General features: G+C 46.2%; 1 protein-coding gene across 3 annotated transcripts in view; it reads left to right on the top strand.

The window, feature by feature from the left end:
• Kcnj6 (potassium inwardly-rectifying channel, subfamily J, member 6) overlaps positions 1–21052 on the top strand; it is a 252717-nt gene that overhangs the window by 48080 nt on the left and 183585 nt on the right. For all 3 annotated transcript variants that reach the window (NM_001025584.2, NM_010606.2, NM_001025585.2), the window contains exon 2: positions 8388–8436. In NM_001025584.2, coding sequence (NP_001020755.1) covers positions 8406–8436 — 31 coding nt within the window. In that variant the 5' untranslated portion in view covers positions 8388–8405. The remainder of the gene's footprint in view (positions 1–8387; positions 8437–21052) is intronic.

Genomic DNA, 21052 nt, shown 5'->3' with positions numbered 1-21052 from the left:
CATTATCATTATCAACACCCCGCGGCTCAATAGCACATCGGAACTCGCTCCAATCGACAGGTTAGCAGGTTTTAACTGAGTCTAATGGCAAACGAGAGCCAACTTTCTGCCTGTAAATGCTTCATTCTCTACACCCCTGTATCGTTTGGCATCCAGGAAAGCACTGCATACCATGTCACCAGCCACTTCCCTTGGCTCATGAAGAACATCAAGGAGCTTGCCCAGGTTCTGGCGTTGGCTGTCGGCCACCTCTCTCCTTTTTCTCAGTCCTGAGCACCAGAGTGTTAGTGTCTCACCTCACCTTGAGTCGAGATTTTTCTGAGCTAGCCCCTTCTGAGCTACCCACTCCCCTCCAGGAAGGAGTATTCAATTCAGAAAGCATTCAGGAAATAACTGCATGGCAATCTCTGTTTATAGTGTTAGAGTCTAAATACATATTGTCCCCAAATGGTCATAACGTGATGGCCAACCATTGCCATTAGTTCTGCATGAGGCAGAGTTAGCTAGTGGTTCTTAGATGCTTGAGCCCGAGTCTCTCAGGACAGACTCACAGCCACGTCAATGATGCCACAAGCAAAGAGCACCCGACTGGATGCCTACCTGAGGATTTCCCTCATTCCACTCCATGTGTCTTCTAGTAACTTGCATAGCCTCAGGCCAGAACAGGAAGTGAGGAAGAGCCAGGGGACATCACAAAAACATTTGTAAACCACCTCCCTCCCCCGAGACACACACACCACCAAGACCATAGCAGGAGGCTTGAGGCCCTGTGTAAACCTGGGGATGGGGTCTATTTGGAAATAAGAGTTTACTCCACCTCCCACCTTGCAGAAATGTTCCTTTGCGGGCTTGTAATTTGAAAGGGAGATCACAGTTTTCTAGTGAGTGTGAGCACAGTTTAGAAAGATAAAAATATCTGAGATGCAAATGTGATTGGTTCGAAATATATCAGACTGAATGAGCCTCTCCTTCAGTCTTTAAAGCCTGCTTCAGGGTGGTGGCAGGTGGAGAGGGTATGGCATATGCAGGGTACAGCCACCCCAGCCCTGGGGATGACAGTGTCCCAAGCAGCAGGAGCAGCTCCTCCACCCACTGAAAGCTCTATTCTATAAGTGCCGTCTCTCTTCCCCTACCCTACACACACACACTAAACATAAATTCACACATATGCACATATGCATGCATATACATATCATACCCCCCCACATCACACATACACACAGACATCACACATACATACACAGACAACACTCACATGCACATGCAAACACAAATCATGCATATATATATATATGCACATATATATATATATATATATATACTCATCCATACACACACATAACCCCCCCCACACACACACATCTTACATACACATACACACTCATGGACATGCACACATGCATGCACAAACATAACACACTCATCACATCACACACACATACCACACACATACATGCACATATCACACTCACATACATCACACAAACACATACATACACACATGCACATGAAAATACATGCATACACACACATGCATTCACACTCATATACATGCATACACACATTCACACATAATCACACAAATCACACACATGTGCACATATACACACACTTCCCACATTCACATATATACACACAACATACAATCACACATAGATCCGTATACACACATCACACACATGCATATACATATCACACATACGTGTGACACACACATGTATATACACATTTATACACACATGTACACATGCACACACAGATACATATACACATGCATTCATGCACACATTCACACATATCACACATACTCATATACACATACACACATATACTCACATACATGCATACACACACACACAATCACATAGCAACCACCGAGCCTTTGTTGACTTCCAGGCATGTCAGAGAGAATGCCATCAGACAGAGCATTAAATACTCATTACTCCTTAGAGTCACAGCTCCAGCAGGGAGTCTGATGCAACTCTATCAACATGGGGAGATTTCCTTCGGCATCAGTGACAAGTTTGGTTCAAACACGCCATCATGTTTCCACTTAACTCTAACATCTGTATTGCTCCACACAATGTAGAACAGCACTGCAGGAGGCTGCCTTCAGAGCTGGAAGGCCAGCCCTCCTGAGCAGAACCTGGTGTTCTGTTTTGGTGGGTTGTTGGGTGAGTTATGGAGTCACTCTCCTGGTGAGTCTACCCTGTGGGACTGGCAGTCTTAGGTCTGGATGCTTTGTACAAATGGCGGAGTCAGTATTTGTTCTCAGATATGAAAGCAGCCACAACTCCAGCTTTTACACAGTATCTGAGGGGATTGGGATTGGGAACACATGGGACTCTAACCCCTCAGGGTGTTTGTGCCACAGTCCATTGTGCTTTATAACTGGCCTTTAGACGAGGGCATCCACATGCCACATGTCCCCGCTTACACAGCAGATGCTGAAATGTCCCCCATAACTTAGTAAATTACTAAGAAGCAGTCAAGCCAAGACACTAGCCCCTCTTCCTCCAGGCTTCCAAACTCCCTCATTCAAATTTGCTTCTTCACACTGTTCCCCTGGCCCCCAGCCAGACACACAAGTAAACAGAAAGGCTGCTGCGCACGCCAGTGTAAACTGTTCTTGGACAAGGAAGGTTCCCCCATCCTTGGCTTTCTTTCCATCTGGAAGGAGATGCTGAGATGGAAGATGACCTCCAGTGCAAAGCCCTTGGCTCCCCACGGGAAGACACTGCACAGGAAAGTCCCTGGCACACCAGGGCTTTGTCTGTTCACCTTAAAAGGCCACCAGTAGGCAAAATTAGAAGCAAATCACCACTGAGTCTGGCATCCCCTTTGCAGGACTGCAGTGGAGCTTGGACAGGATCTGTGTTCAGCAAACCACCATTTTTTTTCTGTACATGTTTTTATTTAGCTCATCTTTGATGTTTAAAAATATTTTCTTATTAATTCTTAAGAGAATTTCAAATCATATATTTTGATCACATTTACCTGAACTCCCCATCTGTCTCAGTTAGGGTTTTACTGCTGTGAACAGACACCATGACCAAGGCAACTCTTACAAGAACAACATTTAATTGGGGCTGGCTTACAGGTTCAGATGTTCAGTCCATTATCATCAAGGTGGGAGCATGGCTGCATCCCGGCAGGCATGGTGCAGCAGGAGCTGAGAGTTCTATGTCTTGATCCGAAGGCCTCTAGGAGAAGACTGACTTCCAGGCAGCTAGGATGAGGGTCTTAAAGCCCACACCCACAGTGACATACCTTCTCCAACAAGGACACACCTTCTAATAGTGCCACTCCCTGGGCTGAGCATATACAAACCATCACAGTGACTAAGTCAAGTTTGTGGTTTGGGGGTGGAGGGGGTTGTGAGGAGGGGAGCATGATTTAAAACCAACCTTCAGTGTTGAGGGTGGAGGAAGGGAAGACAGCACTGAGAAGAGTGCAAGTGGAAAGGTCGGATGTAGGCTCAGTGCCTCCCTCGCTGGGGAGGGAAGAGAGAGGAAGTGGAATGCTCCCTCTCCTGGCAAGGCCCACTCTCTCCTGGGTTTAGTTTTATCAGCTGCCATCTCTGCGGGGCTGGACTTGATCATTGCTAACAAAACATCTTCCAGTTTTGCTGGGCTATATTTCAGAATCTCTTCCCAGTAATGCAAATCCGACAACCAGAAAGCCATTTACTATGGAGGGAGCCTTGGCTTAGGATGCGGAATGCTTACTTGGGACCAGGAATGGAGTGTGCATGCTGTATTGGGTCCACATGCCATGTAATTGCAAACATCAACTTTCTGATAATGAGGGAAGGCCATAAGGAGTTTAAAGACATGCAGCGGAGTGACTAAACTACTTACCCCAAAACATATGTCGTGATTTCCACTGTACGTTATGCTATAGATGAGTCAGTCTGAGATAGCTAAATTTAGGATTTTTACAGACCCCTCCTCTCACGATGTCAGAGCTTCCCTTTAACTACAGATGAGAGGGAAAATGAGCTCCAAGGACCTCCCATCAGGGAAACCAAGAGTCCAAAACATGGCAGGCAGCCTTGTAGTAAGAAGAGAGGCAGCCATACACCAGAAAACAGATCAACCTGGAGAGAATGCTTAAGGACAGAATGCCCAGAATCTGGGAATCTGGGTGTCTATGTGGTTTTAGTTAGGGTTTCTACTGCTGTGAAATTAATAATAATAATAAGAAGAAGAAGAAGAAGGAGAAGGAGAAGGAGAAGGAGAAGGAGAAGAAGAAGAAGAAGAAGAAGAAGAAGAAGAAGAAGAAGAAGAAGAAGAAGAAGAAGAAGAAGAAGAAGAAGAAGAAGAAGAAGAAGAAGAAGAAGAAATCAAAAGCAATGTGAGGAGGAAAGGGTTTATTCCGTTTACAGCTTGTAGCTCATTGTCCAGAAAAGTAATGGCAGGAACTCAAGGCAGAAGCTGATGTTGGAGGCCATGGAGGAGGACTGCTCACTGGACGTCTCCTCACAGCTTGCTCAGCCTGCTCTCTGATTGCACCCATGGCCACCAGCTCAGGGTTGGCACTGTCTACAGTGAGCTGGACCTTTCCACTTACCTTTGTCCCTGAAGACTCTAACTTGTTGACATAAAAACTAGCCGGTATCCTATGTTATGCTGGGGGTCTCCCCTCTGGGTCGGGCAGAAGGACATAGTGATCCAAATGAGGCTTGAGGAATTGGAGCCAGGACATAAAGAAGGGATCAGTCAAGGATACCAACTCAGCAAGCAGGGCGTGAGGAGGGGTCAGATGCCAAAGCAGTGAAGTGAAGCCAAACCTCGGTGGCTGGAGGTTCCTGCAGGCCAAGGTTGAAACTCCCTGAGTCCCTGCCTGCATTGCCACAGCCTGCTCAGGCCCACGGCTCCCCGACGCTGTCAGGTTGCACACTGAGTATGTGTGATCTTGAACCAGTGTGGTCCTTACAGGTTTCTCTCATCCAGGCACTTGTGTGTGCGGCAGGTACGGCAGGACACTCAACATGCTGATTCTTGGTGTCGCTAGATAAACTAGGTTGGTCTAGGTGTCTTAAACAAAAGGCAGTGTTTGCCCATGGAAGGAGTTACAGAGACAAAGTTTGGAGCTGAGATGAAAGGATGGACCATGTAGAGACTGCCATATCCAGGGATCCACCCCATAATCAGCATCCAAACGCTGACACCATTGCATACACTAGCAAGATTTTATTGAAAGGACCCAGATGTAGCTGTCTCTTGTGAGACTATGCCGGGGCCTAGCAAACACAGAAGTGGATGCTCACAGTCAGCTAATGGATGGACCATAGGGCTCCCAATGGAGGAGCTAGAGAAAGTAGCCAAGGAGCTAAAGGGATCTGCAACCCTATAGGTGGAACAACATTATGAACTAACCAGTACCCCGGAGCTCTTGACTCTAGCTGCATATATATCAAAAGATGGCCTAGTCGGCCATCACTGGAAAGAGAGGCCCATTGGACTTGCAAACTTTATATGCCCCAGTACAGGGGAACACCAGGGCCAAAAAGGGGGAGTGGGTGGGCAGGGGAGTGGGGGTGGGTGGATATGGGGGACTTTTGGTATAGCATTGGAAATGTAAATGAGTTAAATACCTAATAAAAAATGGAAAAAAAAAAAAAGGCAGTGTTTGCCTTCATTTTAACAAATGCAGTTTGTGTGACCCGAGAACCCTGTTTCCACTCAATCAAGCACTCCTTCCTTCCTTCCTTCCTTCCTTCCTTTCTTTCTTTTTAATTCTCATAATTCTCTTGCCACCATTTTCTTTTTTTAAATTATATATTTTCTTTATTTACATTTCAAATGTTATCTGCTTTCCTGGTTTCTCCTCTGAAAACCCCCTATCCCCTCCTGCCCGCCCTTCTCACCAACCCACCCACTCCTGCTTCCTGGTCTTGGCATTCTGCTAACTGGGGCATTGAACCTTCACAGGACCAAGGGCCTCTCCTCCCATCGATGACTGACAAGGCCATCCTCTGCTGCATATGTGGCTAGAACCATGGGTCCCTCCATGTGTAATCTTTGATTGGTGGTTTAGACCCTGGGAACTCTGGGGATACTGGTTAGTTAGTATTGTTGTTCTTCCTATGGTGCTGCAAACCCCTTCAGCTCCTTGGGTCCTTTCTCTAGCTCCTCCATTGGGGACCCTGTGCTCAGTCCAATGGTTGGCTGAGAGCACCCACCTCTGTATTTGTCAGGCACTGGCAGAGCCTCTCAGGAGACAGCCATATCAGGCTCCTGTCAGAAAGCTCTTGTTGGCATCCGCAATAGTGTCTGGGTTTGGTGACTGTATATGGGATGGATCCCGGGTGGGGTAGTCTCTGGATGGCCTTTCTTTCCTTCAGTCTCTCAAGTACACCTTTCAGAGATACCTTCCAGAGTAGGAATGGCACTGAGAAAGGGTGAATAATGGTTTTGCAGACTGTGCTGTGACACCTGAGCCAGCAGGATGTGTCTCAGGTGTTAGCCAAGTAGCTTCCATATGCTCAGTAGTCTATGAGGCTGGTCATGGGGACAAGAATGCCACCCTGTCTCTAAGAACACAAATGTTGATGTCAGTGGAGCTGACGTGGTAGCATAAGCCAAGAGTCCATGGTTTATAAGCAAACACTAGCCAAGAAAAAAAAAAATGTCTGAAATAGCAAAGTGCCATGTTACCCCTGCCATTTTGTCAAAGCTGGAGGGTAGAGTGTGTGTATCATGGGCAAGCTGGCAGGCATGGGAGGGAAAGGGCAGCCTTGCATACTAGTAAATACTGCTTCACGCGGGCTCACGGAGCAAGATGCAATGCTTGTCTTGACACTCTATAAAATAGCAAAACAGAAGTGAATAAACGACATGGGAAAGGAATACATCCATATAAATAAGTTAAATGGACATTTTCTGCCCGCCCCAGGATGAAAGTCACAACACTACTAATGATGTAGTCTTTTACTGACTTGGGAAGATGTGTGTCTGATGTTCAAGGCTTGGTGGCTAAAAGCACCAGGTATATTGTGCTGATATTTACAACACCATTTTTCCATGTCAGTAAAGAAGCATAGATACAGAAGTGGGGCTAGAGGACCAGGAAAATGGACCAATGGGTAAAGTCAAACACAGTAATCCTAGCATTCCAAAGGAAAGAGGAGGGGTGGAGTCAGGAGAATCCCCAGAGGCTCATCAGCCAGTTCACCTGGGGATGCAGCAGTGAGTGAGACTTTGAGACTTTGTCTCAAAGGAGGTAAGGACATCCACTTGAGGTTCTCTCCCAACTTTCACATGCCCACCAGGGTGCATAGCTTCCCATCCATACACACATGCCTATACACACACACACACACCTGTACACACACATGCTTATATACACACACATGCCCATACACATACACACATTCTCAAACACAAACACATGCCCATACACACATACATGCCCCCACACACACACACTCGAATCCACATACATAACCATCCATCCATACCTGTTGATAATAGCTAGAACACACTCACTTGTGTCCCTGTGACTATGTCCAGGCATGGATTACAGTAGCCTTCTGTATTTTATGATGAAAGTGTCCTAGCCTCAGAACCAGATAGACATGTCTACAGAGGACTGAAATCAATGTCACCCATGCTTGCTTACTGCTTATATTAGGAACTGAAGAAGTAAAGGAAACCAATGTTGTTTGAAGAAATAGGAGAGAGCATCTCTGGGAAGGGGCTATTCTCAACAGCCCCAAAGTCGTCGTCGTCGTCTTCTTCTTCTTCTTCTTCTTCTTCTTCTTCTTCTTCTTCTTCTTCTTCTTCTTCTTCTTCTTTTTTAATTAGGGCAGAGCCGGTCTCTGCGTGGATCAGCTTGGCTCTAAGACTTGGTGGGTTATAACCTATATCTGGTTGAAACAAAATGTTTTCAGCTCAAAATAGATAAGGTTAGAGAGCCATCAAACAAACACAACGACTTTCAGAAAACTCTAAAGGAATCCAAAAGGTAAGACAAAGGAAGATGCATAAAATCTATCTAGTTTTTTGGAAACTAAATGACTACAAAAATATCAGCTCTAAAAATACCAAAAAAGAAAAAATAAAAAGGATTCTATGAGGGAAAATAAAGAACAAAAATTTGGCATATGAATGTCAAAACTCCAGTGTCAAAGAGGTTTTGAAAACTGGTCGTGCGTCACCAATTATATATATCCAAGATCAGTGTGACAGCCGCTCACTGCCAAGAGCAATGGGGAGGTTTTTAATGCCCTAAAAATCCTCTTTTCTGTGACTCTCTGGTAACCGTGCTGCAATATAACTGACCTAGGAAAAAGAAAGCAAGAGAGGTAGCTGCAACTAGCTGTTGCATCTTTTCATGTCTAAGACACATTGTATATAATTGTCTTTTCTTCTCACCCCCAGGAAAAGCACAAAGAAGAAATGACAATGGCCAAGTTAACTGAATCCATGAGTGAGTACCTTGAAATTTATTATTTACTTTTGGTTTTGAATGGAGAAATGCAAAATCATGCTAAGACCAAAACCTGCTATGACTGTCTGCTTCATGCTTATTTTTAATTCCTGGGAAATCAAAGGTCTATCTGCATCCTATCAGGGTTGCTTTATGTAAAACTCAAAATTCCACTTGGTTGGGATCAAGTTTCCAGACTAAAAATGTTGCCCAAGCATGGAGCTAAAGAATAGAAATGGATTTGTTTTTGTTACTGCTTTTGGAGTTGGGAATCCACGATAATTTTAGCCTGACTTGTCAGAGATTTTTTTACCCAAGTTGGATGAAGTTTTATGTGTGCCTGTTCCATGGGCTGGACGGTATAAAAATGAAGGAATGCTGAGTCACGGTTAATGCGATCGGGTATCATTTAGTTTCTCTGAGTCATGGTTAGACAGATCTGGTATCATCCAAAGTTTCCCTGAAACCGATCTGGTATCATCCAGAGTTTCCCTGAGTCATGATTAAACTGATCAGTTATCATCCAGTTTCCCTGAGTCATGGTTAAATCAGATATCATTTAGAGTTTTCCCTGAGTCAGGGATAAACCAATCTGGTAACATCCAGAGCTTTCCAACAAACAAAAGAAGAGTCTATGATGTGTAAGTAGCTTGCAATGGTTTCCACTCTGAATAGATTTGTGTTGTAATTCCCTAAACTCTTAAGCTAAATGAATGGAATCCACAAAGCATCTTTAGGAAGAGAGGAAAAATAATTACAATAGATCACTGTGTAGATGACAATCGTAATTTCCTCTGTTAACATTTGAATATTAAAGACCATGGAGAGAGGGGATAAGCTAACTGTCTTCTCTTTTGAAAATGTACATTGCTCCTGATAACAGCTTCCGTGTGAACGGTTCCAGAAGGACTGCAAACACTTGTGCATACCGTCAGTGCTTTCATTCCTTTGGTGGTGTGACTGCTGAGTTGAGTATTCCTCTATGGCAAAGTGTTTCATCCTTGCATGGATTGGGTCCTGGGACACTCTCAAGGGACAGGCACATGGACATAGCATGGGCAGGTTCTGCCCACTCTGATGGAGGAGCCACCATGCCCTGGAAGCTCTGCATGCTTCTATAGGGCATGGTTCTATATGGTTAACAGGAAAGCAGGATTCTTGTGTGTAGCTGGACGAGGATGAGGATTTAGCTCCTTTCTGCCGTCTTTAGAGTGTAAACACTGCGGGGGCAGGGGGAGGTTGTGGTGGACATTTTCTGCACACTGTCAGCATTGACACTCAGATCACAGGAGGACTTTGCCATCCCTTGAAAGTCTTTGCATAAGACTTTCAAGCCTTATGCAGGAGAAGTGTGCCTCTTCCCATGGGGATGAGGCTTTGGTCCTTGACACAGTGGTACTCAGGTCAACAATACATAATCATCCAAGACCCCACTTGCCCCCTACAGCACAGTCAGAAACCTTAATACTCAACACCTTCAGTTCCTAGATGAGATACCATAAAAAAATGTCTTTACTGTTGCATTCTTTTAGCTCATGACCCCAAACCACTGCATTGCATGAGTTCAAATAAGTCTAACCTTAGGCCAATGTCATCATATAACCATGGATTGTGTGATGGGGAGCAGAAGAGGGACAAGCCTCCCTAGATTCTTCCCCTCTTCATTTCTGTGTCCTTCTCTGCCCTGCCCCGCCCACTCCCACCCTCACCCCCACCTCATCCTGCTCTACCTATGATCTTACACATGCTGAAACTATTTTCCCCGCTTGATCACAAGCACCACAAACTGGGTTTTTGTAATTAAAAGCCTCTCAAAGTCCTGCAGTGTGTGCTTCTGTCAGATCATCATGAAACAGAGACGCAGTTTTCACAATGTGTTACAAAATCAGAGAAGGACTGTGAACAGTGGCCATTCCTTCACTATCCACAGCCCAAAAGCTAAGTCCTAATCTCTGCATCTTAAAGACCAATGTAAATGACCCATACATCATCACCACCATCATCTTCATCTTTGTCATCACTGTCCTCTTCATCCTCCTGGTCCTCGAAGTCCTTACCCTCTTCCCTCCTGTTTTTCACTTCTCCTTTGCTTTTTGTTCTTCAGTACCTTCTCATTCTATAGCCCAGGCTGGCCTGTAGCTCACAGAGGTCATCCCACCTCAGCCTCAGGCCCCTGAGTGCTTGGATTATAGACAAGAGCCGCTGTGTTCTGCTCCATGGTTTCTCTGAGATAAAAACGAGTCATGGGTTAGAACTTAGCACTACTGCCCGAAAATGTGAATTCTGTCTCCAGTGTGTGAGTGAATTCAGCCAGAGTGTGACACATGGTTGTGTGACTAGACCTTCCTTACAGAGTCTGTAACATGGGTTGTGAGGCTAGACCTTCCTTACAGAGACTGGGAGACACTTGCTCTTAATTAATACTCTTTTAATTCTTCTGGTGAATTGTGAAGGACTGCATGGTCTGGGTCACTATGACCACAGTGATTTAATTCTCCTACATGTCAGAAGCAGGATCCTCTCTTGGCTGTCCTGGGGTCAGTGTCAAGTTTCCAATTTGCCTCCTATTTTTCCAGTGACTATGGATCCCCTGCCTCAGAAAAACATCAGATTCTGAATTCTCTAGAGAATGGGGATGGCCGTTTGAATTGCTGTGCCTTGGGGAAAACACAGATATGCCCTATGTGCGAGGGAATTTAAGGTTTAAGGAAAGAGTCTATAATCCACCAGATTCGCCCATTCCTTATTCTCAAAGACGCATGCAGCTTTAGGAAGCCAGACACAGATTCTGTGAAAAAGAATCGTAGAATAACACAGAAGCATGATATTAAAATTAAATCCATGAATCATGAGATATACAACTGGATATTGACTCTGCAAAAAAGACTGATAAGGAGACATGAGCATGATCATTATGACAGGAGGTTTGTACTGGCTGGTTTTGTATGTCAACTTGACACAAGCTAGAGTTATCAGAGACAGGAGCTTCAGATGAGGAAATGCCTCCATGAGGTCCAGCTGTAAGGCATTTTCTCAATTAGTGATCAAGGGGAAAAGGCCCCTTGTGGGTGGTGCCATCCCTGGACTGGTAGTCTTGGGTTCTATAAGAAAGCAAGCTGAGCAAGCCAGGGGAAGCAAGCCAGTAAGGAACATCCCTCCATGGCCTCTGCATCAGCTCCTGCTTCCTGACCTGCTTGAGTTCCAATCCTGACTTTCTTTGGTGATGAACAGCAATGTGGAAGTGTAAGCTGAATAAACCCTTCCCTCCCCAACTTGCTTCTTGGTCATGATGTTTGTGCAGGAATACAACCCTGACTAAGACAAGGTTCAAATCAGGAAAGTGAGGCGAGAAATACCAGTTACCTCCCTAAAACGAACAGGAGCATCGTCTCCGTGGCCTCCGAGAACTCGGATACCTGGGATAAGAACAGAACATGGATGCCTACTCTGACACAGGTTCAGAGCCAGTGAACGCTTCACCCAACAACTGACAAGCAGAACCATCTGCTCACCAGACGTATCTTTTTCATCACTAGACGTCCTATGCACTATCCATTGCACCACAGAGCCATCTAAGAAGTCTCTGTTGGACTAACGCCGAAGCTTCTCCCATCACTGTATATCTAAGTGCGGTAGAAGATGCAGCAAGGTGCGCCTCCCCTCCACATTCCCATCCCATACCAACAACCTCAAAAAACTCAGCCCTGCCTGAGAAGTGAAACTATCCATAGGTTCCAGGGTGTCCAACAAAAAGCACCTATGTTTCATAAGTAGAATATTTATCTAAAATACTTATGTCTTGTTTTGGAAGTGAGGAGGCTCAAGAGAGAAAATAAAAATGGGATGAAAGAAAAAATGTTGTGGAGAAATAGAGAAAGCAAAAAAACAGGGATTTCACATTATAGAACTCAGAAGAAAGACTGAATCACAGAGAGAAAAAGGAAGTCAGTGAGGAAGGGGTGTGTGTGTGTGTGTGTGTGTATGTGTACAACAGGAAGCAACTAGAGAGGGCAGTAGGGTCTAGAAGGCAGCACAGTACACACAGCATAACTGGCTGCCTGCCTTCCAAAGGCTATTTTTATTTATTCTGTACATATATTTTCTTTTTTTTAATTTAACTTATTTTTTACTTGTTCACTTTAAATCCGGCTCACTGCTCCCTTCCACTCACCCCTTCCATAATCCTTCCCCACTCCCCTCCTCTTCTCTGAGCAGGTGGGGAGGTCCCCTGTGTATCCCCCCACGCTGGCACTTCAAGTCTCTACAAGGCTAGGCGCTTCCTCTCCCACTGGGGCCAGACAAGGCATGTTGCCTGTATGTGGGATATGATCATAGGCTACTTTTTAAACAGCCTTTAAAACTGTAATGTCTGTTTGCATCTATGCAATGTACATGTTCCTACTTACTCCACCAGAAGCCTAATCAAAGAGTCGAGAGAGGCTGGAGAGATGATTCTGTGCTTAAGATCACTAACTGCTCTTCTAGAGGAACCGGCTTCAATTGCCAGCATCCACACTGCTACTCACAACCATCAGTAACTCCAGTTCCTCCTTCTGGCCTCCACAGGCACCACGCATGCACGTGGTACACAGACATACATGCAGGCAAAACACTCATACACATAAAATAATAAAATACTTTTTTTTTTTAAAAAAAGAGAGCATGCAGCAATCCCACAGTGGAAGAAGTTACTCTGAGCTTGCCCTTCAGGTACCCAGGACTTTATTCCCCATCCATTGAGTGAAACTTTCCTGAAAGGCAGAGCCCAGTGGTGCTAAATGCTGTTTATAAATAGACACACAAACACTCAAACTGTGCCATCATCAGAGGTGATGCTGGAGAGGCCAAGTCCTGACGTGAGCTCTCAAATCAAGGGCTCGTGATGACAAGCTGGAGGTATGGAGCGATGCAAGCATCAAAGGGTCTTTAAAATGGCTATCAGCACCCGCTCTTTCATAAATGTCCTAGTAGATGGCTTCATGGTCACTGCCTGCTGATGTATCTCCTGGGTCTCGCTTGGGGGCTCATGGGACTGTGTCGGGAAGCCCCCACACATGGGCCGGTCTATGGTACAGATTGCTATCAGGTTCTGACCTTGTAACAGGGTTGCAAGGGTTAAACAGGTTGGAGGCTTGAACTGGTGCTTCCTCCAGCTACATGAGGTCTCTGTGCAACTCCTCCTAGTGTCTTAAGACTATACTTTCGCCTCCTTCCCTGAAACAGCAACATGTTTACAGGTATCGCTGCTTCAGTAGATAGAGTTCTCGCAATGTCCACCCTGAGAGTCCAGGAGCTAACCTTCTGCCTTCTGGCCTCCATCTTTCCCACTTCCCTCAGGCACACGTGCCTCGAGCCTTTCCTTCCCCAGCCTGTGGCCCTTGTGGTCCTCATGGTCATCGATAGGGATCATTCTGCCCTGTGTGTGCATCACGGTGGACATCACAACCATAACAAAGACCCTGAGAAAGGGAAAAACAACTCAGCACCCTTCAGAAAGAAGAGAGCCAGAGCAGGAGCTGCAGCCTGATTCTCAGGGGCTTTAGAAACTGCCCATATGCAGCCAGAGAGAGAGAGAGAGAGAGAGAGAGAGAGAGAGAGAGAGAGAGAGAGAGAGAGAGAGAGAGAGTGGCAATCCCCAGAGCCCAGGACCCTCCGTGGAAGGTGCTTGGAGATCTCATCCATAGACTTAAGTAGAGGGAACTCCTACCCTGATTAAAGAGTCAGCTCAAATGCAGCTTAGATTTGAACGTTCCTCCTGTCAAATGAAATAAGGAGATGGAACCGATTACAATCACCACACGTTAAATTAGCTCTATTAAAGCAAAGTGCTTTTTAATCATGTATCCTTCAAGGAGCAGCTGGCGGGACTCTGGCATTGTGTTAAGGCAAGAAATCCGTTGAGCCATGTGCAGCCTTTAGGGAGCTAACTCCTACAATTCTGGGAACACGTGTTACAATGTAACCCAACAGGTCGACACAGGTGGCAGTCACAGATCGGCAAGGCTCTTCCCTAGGATCCCAGGATGCTCCTAGATCCAAAGGTCAGCTAAAAAGTGAGCAGGCTTCCAGCAAGCTGGTGGTTACAGTTTAGGTGTCCAGCATAGGACAAATGGTGCCATATAAGAAGTCCGAGATGGGAGAGCAGCCCAGAGGAGGGCTGAGCACTGACCACAGACCGTCCGATTGTAAGATGGATCCTAAGATGACTGGAAATGACTTGGAATCTTCCTGTGGGTAATGGGAAGGGTGGGACTTAATGGGAGGGTTAGCATTTTAGAATGGTTCTGCAAAGGCATTATGGGTAGATTGCAGCAGGTTGGACAAAAGTAGAGAACAGCAGCTCAAAGCCTGGAGAATAGACAAGTTGAGACACTGCATGCCACCCTAGGGTGGATCTAACATTCACTAGAGGAGGAGGTGGCCATGAAGCTTTGTCACAAACTGAGACAAAGTCCTGGAGGTGCCACTTAACTGTGGGTTCTGCCCATGACTGAGAGCTATCCCTTTGCTGTACACTTTGGCTTCCTCTCGCCCCTGCCTCCCACCCCCACCCCTGGCTTCTGTCATCTTCACCAGCAATGGTGACTATAAAATAGATGCTATGAGGAGCCACCATAGAGTTACAAGAGACATACTGTGGTGCTCAGAGATCTCAGGAGAGCATCATTTCAGTTTCACCTTTAAGCAAAGCTGGGATGGCAGCTCTTTACCTGTTTGCAATCTGAGAAACTGTTATCTTCATCCTGTAAGATGTGTGACCGACTGGGCTGGAGAAATGGCTCAGTCAGTAGAGTGCTTGCTGCACAAGGAGAGGACCTGTGCTGGGCTACCATAAAACACATTAAACAGCAGGAAGCATAGGAGCATGGTTGTATTTCCACCTCTCCAGAGCTCTTAGGCCAGCCACCCTAATAATGAGCCCCAGTGTGCACACACATGCACACATATGTATACACAGTGGCCACATTCTATACATGCATGCAAATGCACACACTGGTGCCCACATTCTACACATGCACACATATGTACACATATACACACATGTATATGCATACACACACGTGCACACATGAATACACTTGCACATACATGCACATACATGCATACACAGGTGCCCACATTCTACACATACACACACATGTACACACATGTACACACATATACACACATGTACACACATACACACATGTATATACATGCACACACGTGTACATATGCATACACACATGTACATGTGTACATATGAACACATGTACACATGCATGCATATACAAGTGCCCACACTCTACACATGCACACACAGGTACTCACGTTCTACACATGCACAAGAATTACCACTGCTGTAGAAAACAACAAAATCAACAATCACATACCTGAGATTCTTAACAGTTCAGAAAAGCATGTTGGTCTTTATTCAAACGGGAGTCATGGGAGACTTGTTTTCTCAAGTTGATGTCCTTTCCTTTTGGATCTTAGAAATCATGGTGACCCTCGTCTTCTAACAAATATCTGAGTAGGTGAAAACATCACCCTCTGACCCCCTCCCCATTGTCTTTCTCTGATACTAAAAATATAAACAAAAATAAAAATGGTCTTGGAATTTCTCAACTTGGGCACCATTGACATTTGGGGCTGGTGTAATCCTGCCCAAGGCAGGCTGTTAAGCAGCATCCTTGACTTTAAACCCACAAGGAGGGTGCCAGTAGTACCCTCCTCATAGACCTGAGAGCCAAACGTCTCCAGATATCACTATACTTGCATAGGGGTGGGGAGGGGTGTGCAGGGAGGGGGCAAATTCACTCCTGGCTAAAAGGCTAAAAGTCAGGTCTACACTGAAGCAGGAAGGGCAGGGGTGAGGCGGGACAAGAGGAGAGGAGAAGGCAGGGGTGGGCATGGTAAGGCAGAGGAGGGGCAGAGACAGGAGGCCCCATTTTTCCTTTCACACTAGACAGAGTTTGTTCTTGACTCCCACACCCTTCCCAAACCCACAAGCTCCATTGGTAGTCACACCCATTCCTCTCAGGCTCTCTCTATTCCATAATTACTTCAGAGAGGGCAGTGCAACCCAATCCTGGTCTCATAGTCACCTAACTTGGAGAAGACTAAGCCATGAGGATTTCTATATTATCCTAACACACCTGAGACTCGGACCTACTGAGAGACAATGTACTCTGGGAGAAATAGAAGCCGCACAGCCTCTGGGCCTGGCAGACGCAGAGCAGGCGAGGGGGTGGCAGAGGAGGCTGTCTCCAAAGCTGGGTTCTCATTCTGTCCCGGAAGCTGGGGTGAGTGGCATTCTTCCACAAACAGCAATTTTAGGGCCTGCCTATTGACTTTTGAAATAATCCTCCTCGTGGTTTTTCCAAGCCATTGCTCAAGGCAAACTCAGCTCGGGGAGACCGTGTCTTCTCCTGCCTTCCTCATCTGCTCCCATCAGGCCCTGCTCCAGAGGCACCCATGTCATAGGCAAAGCCTCCACAGGGCACACTTCACTCCTAATCTACCTGGTCACTCCGGATCTCAGGAACCTTGGTCCTTGCTCATTTTTCACATCCTTTACAGTGAGTGACCACGGACAAAACAGCTATGTCACAAAGAGACATCCAGTTTGGTAGTCAAGAGGCAGTGGCCTGAGTCATCTGCTGGACCACCATGCTCTGGACCGCCACTTCCACAAGCCCTGAGCATCTCTACCTTTCCTGACTTTGCTGCTGTCCCCAGCGAAGACTCCCTTGAAGCTCTGCGGGCTTCTCTCTAAACTAATGTGGCTTAGGGTTCTTATCCCACTCCAGACCCAAATACCAAACGACCTCTCTCCAAAGGTGGAGCCCTTGCTCACTAGGGGGTTCAGACTTGCCTCTGCCACAGCCCGAAGAAGACAGTAAACACATTTACCCTACTCCTCCACTCACTCGCTTTCCCCCCTCGCCCCGCCCTTGTCAACCCTATCTCTGTCTAGCCCCTCCCTCCTCCCACAAGCTGCCACCTGGCTCTGCGAGCCTGCTCCACCCTCCCACCTCCTGCCAAGCTCGGAATCCTTCCCCTCCTCCCTCCCACAGCTCCATCCCCCTCCGAATCAACCTCTGAGAACAACAGGTTTCAAGCTATATCAAGGGAGAAAGAGAGTTTTTCCAAGGTGGTGCAGATCCCCCTGAGGCTGTGCGGCTCGAGTCTGAGATACTAAGCTTTCCTTAGCACCTTCAGTGGAAAGGGAACCTGAGAACAAGCGTCCATAAGACCAACAAACCCAGAGTCACCGTCCCGAGCGAGGGCACAGGATACCTAGGCAGCCAGCCAGAGAAATAGTCCACCCACAAGCAAGGCATGTTCAAGGGAGCTGAGCCTCCCATGATGCTCTGGAGATGGGAGCGAGCACCAGATGGCCAGGGTGAGCAGCAAAGAACACTGCATTTTAATGGCTCAAACACCTCAGAGTACAGCAACCAAAGACAACCAGAGCTGGCTCTTTATCCAGCTCAGGCCGCCGTGGTAGTTCCCAGTCCCTCCAAGGATTTTTTATTAATAATCTACTACCCTCACCTTACACCCCCAACTCACTTTACCCCAATTTCCAAACCTGGCTCTTCCATCTTGTGACAGATGCTCGTACAGAGGCAGCCTATGGGCTTCCTGAGTTCACCCCAGGGGATGGGGGAGAATCAGGCAGTCTTCCCACACTGAGGGGGATTAGATTCGGGAGGGGTAGGAGGGGTGGGGGGAGACAAAGGACACCTGGCAAGTGAATGCAGCCTTCCTAGTGTGTTGCCCCAGGAACAGGCGGGCTGGGTGCAGAGCGGTGCTCAGAAGCACCGTGGTTTCCGTGTTTCTGGTGCATCTTTCAGTCTTTCTGCTCTGCTTCTTTTTGTTCTTCTTGGGAGTTATTAAATCTCAGGCTCAAGTGTGCAGGGGGTGGGACCTTGGTGCTTAGACACTGACTCTGAGGACTGCTCAGCAGCCCAGAACTGCAGTCATAGAAGTTTCTAGGCAATTAACCGCTTCTCATAGCGAGTTCTTCCATGATGCCCTAGGGCCAAAAGACTTGTAGAAGGCATGGAGGTGGTCTGACTATGGTACCCTGAGGCTGCAGGTAAATCACTCCGGCCCTCTTTTCTGAGTTTCTCCGAGTGAATCTCAGAAAACTGCCCAGCAAGGTTAGAGCTAAAAGCATGTGCATTCAAACCAATGCCTGTGTTCACATCTACAACTACATGTAATAGTTACATTGAGTGTGTGTGTGTGTGTGTGTGTGTGTGTGTGTGTGTGTGTGTATGTATGTATGTATGTATGTATGTATGTATGTATGTGAATAAGCTAGTCGGTACATTGAAGGCTAATGTTATATATTAAATACATGTTTAGAGAATATAAAATTAACAGCGAGCATTCATAACAAACAGAGCCTTCTTACTTCTCTTTGACCATGTTTTGCTTACCATTATCAAGGCCATGCATTATAAGAAGACGTAGTGTCACCGTGCTGAGGTGGCTTGGTTGCTAGAGCACTTGCCACAGAAGCCTGATGTCCTGAGACTGATACCTCGGTACCCATGTGAAAACCAGATGCAGTGACATATGGCTGTCACCCAGCATGGTCAGGAGTGGAGAGAGAGGAGGCTCTAGCTCAGTCAGTCAGCTCCAGGTTCAGTGAGAGATTCCATCTCCAAAAGGTGGAGAGAGGCCTCTGACCTCAAACCCCCACACAAAAACCCACTCCCACGCTTCTTTTTCTTTTCAATTTTTTATTAGATATGTTCTTTATTTATATTTCAAATGCTATCCCAAAAGTCCCCATACCCCACCCCCCGCCCTACTTCCCTGCCCACCCACTCCCACTTCTTGGCCCTGGTGTTCCCCTGTACTGGGGCTTATAAAGTTTGTACTACCAATGGGCCTCTCTTTCCACTGATGGCCGACTAGGCCATCTTCTGCTACATATGTAGCTAGAGACATGAGCTCTGGGGATACTGGTTAGTTCATATCGTTGTTCCACCTATAGGGTTGCAGACCCCTTCAGCTCCTTGGGTACTTTCTCTAGCTCCTCCACTGGGGGCCCTGTGCTCAGTCCAATAGGTGACTGTGAGCATCCACTTCTGTATTTGCCAGGCACTGGAACAGCCTCACAAGAGACAGCTATATCAGGGTCCTTTCAGCAAAATCTTGCTGGCATATGCAATAGTGTCTGCATTTGGTGGCTGATTACGGGATGGATCCCTGGGTGTGGTTGTCTCTGCATGGTCCATCCTTATCAGTTAAGTGCATATCATGTGAGTTCTTTTGTGATTGGGTTACCTTACTCAGGATGATATCCTCCAGATACATCTATTTGCCTAAGAATTCACGCTTCTTTAAAAGAAAGATTATTCAGTTCAAGTCTCATCAACTTGTATTATGTTGGGCTCTCTTAAAGACCCAAAAATTGTGTTCTGCAATTTCAGAAGTTCATTTGAGATGCTAAAAAAATTCATCGTCGACCAGTGTCCACTTCAATGGGCACTTTAATCCACTGTGTTTGGTACTAGTAGGAGGCTCCATCTTGAATGCACTCCTATTCTACCTAAGTGGCTACGCTTCAGAAATCCTCTCCACTCAGCGCATATCACTTCCTGCTCTGTGCCACGCATTGCCTGGAGCACAGGAGGGACCGGAGGGATCCTGGGCTCAGTTAACCCAGCAACTGCCCTGCTGTGTCCAGAAATCAGTTCCTAACCGTAGCCATCCAATGCCCGTGCCTCTGACAACATTTCTTTCCGTCCTTCCCAGTCCCAAAGAGGAGCAGATCTGAGGGTGAATGATGGGAAGCGGGGCAAATATGATCCCAATGCACTGCATGAAGTTCTCAAAGAATAGAAGCATTTTTAAAGAAGGAAGAAAAAAAAAAAACCAGGAACCAGTATTTGTTGCTATCAAGGAAAATAAAGTCATTATTTTTTAAAAAAAAATTGTTAAGTAACATTTAAAAAAAATACAGAAATTCTTTTGAAAGTGTTTTCTCCTCTTCAACTTTCTGGAAGAGTTTAAGAAGGAAGCACATTAATTTTCCATTTTCCTTAAATGTTTGGTAAAACTCACCAGCAGGCGTGCGTGCTCAGTCCAGAGCTTTTCTCTGCTGTGAGTCTTTCAAGCATGGGTTCTCTGTCCTTATATGATAGTGGTCATCGCAGAATGGCTGCCTCTCACAGTCCATCTCATTAGGCTCCAGATTTATAGAAAGCCACTGGTTTCCTCTGGTTCCCCCAGCATGCTTATATAGCGTCAGTCACAGGTGACTCTCATGAGCTATGTCCCTTGGTGGTGCGCTCTGGAGTCTTGTGCCCTCTATGGCTTTATCCGAGCCTTCCTTCCTTTTATTCTTTTTTTTTTCATACACATTTAACAATTTATTTATTTATTTATTTTTATTACGTATTTTCTTCAATTTCATTTCCAATGCTATCCCAAAAGTCCCCCACCCCCACTCCCCTACCCACCCATTCCCATTTTTTGGCCCTGGCATTCCCCTGTACTGGGGCATATAACGTTTGCCTGACCAATGGGCCTCTCTTTCCAGTGATGGCCGACTAGGTCATCTTTTGATACATATGCAGCTAGAGTCAAGAGCTCTGGGGTACTGGTTAGT

This window comes from Mus musculus, chromosome 16, assembly GCF_000001635.26.
Source record: "Mus musculus strain C57BL/6J chromosome 16, GRCm38.p6 C57BL/6J".
NCBI lineage: Eukaryota > Metazoa > Chordata > Mammalia > Rodentia > Muridae > Mus > Mus musculus.
Note: the sequence above shows the minus strand (reverse complement) of the source record. Positions and strands in the feature narration are given on the sequence as shown.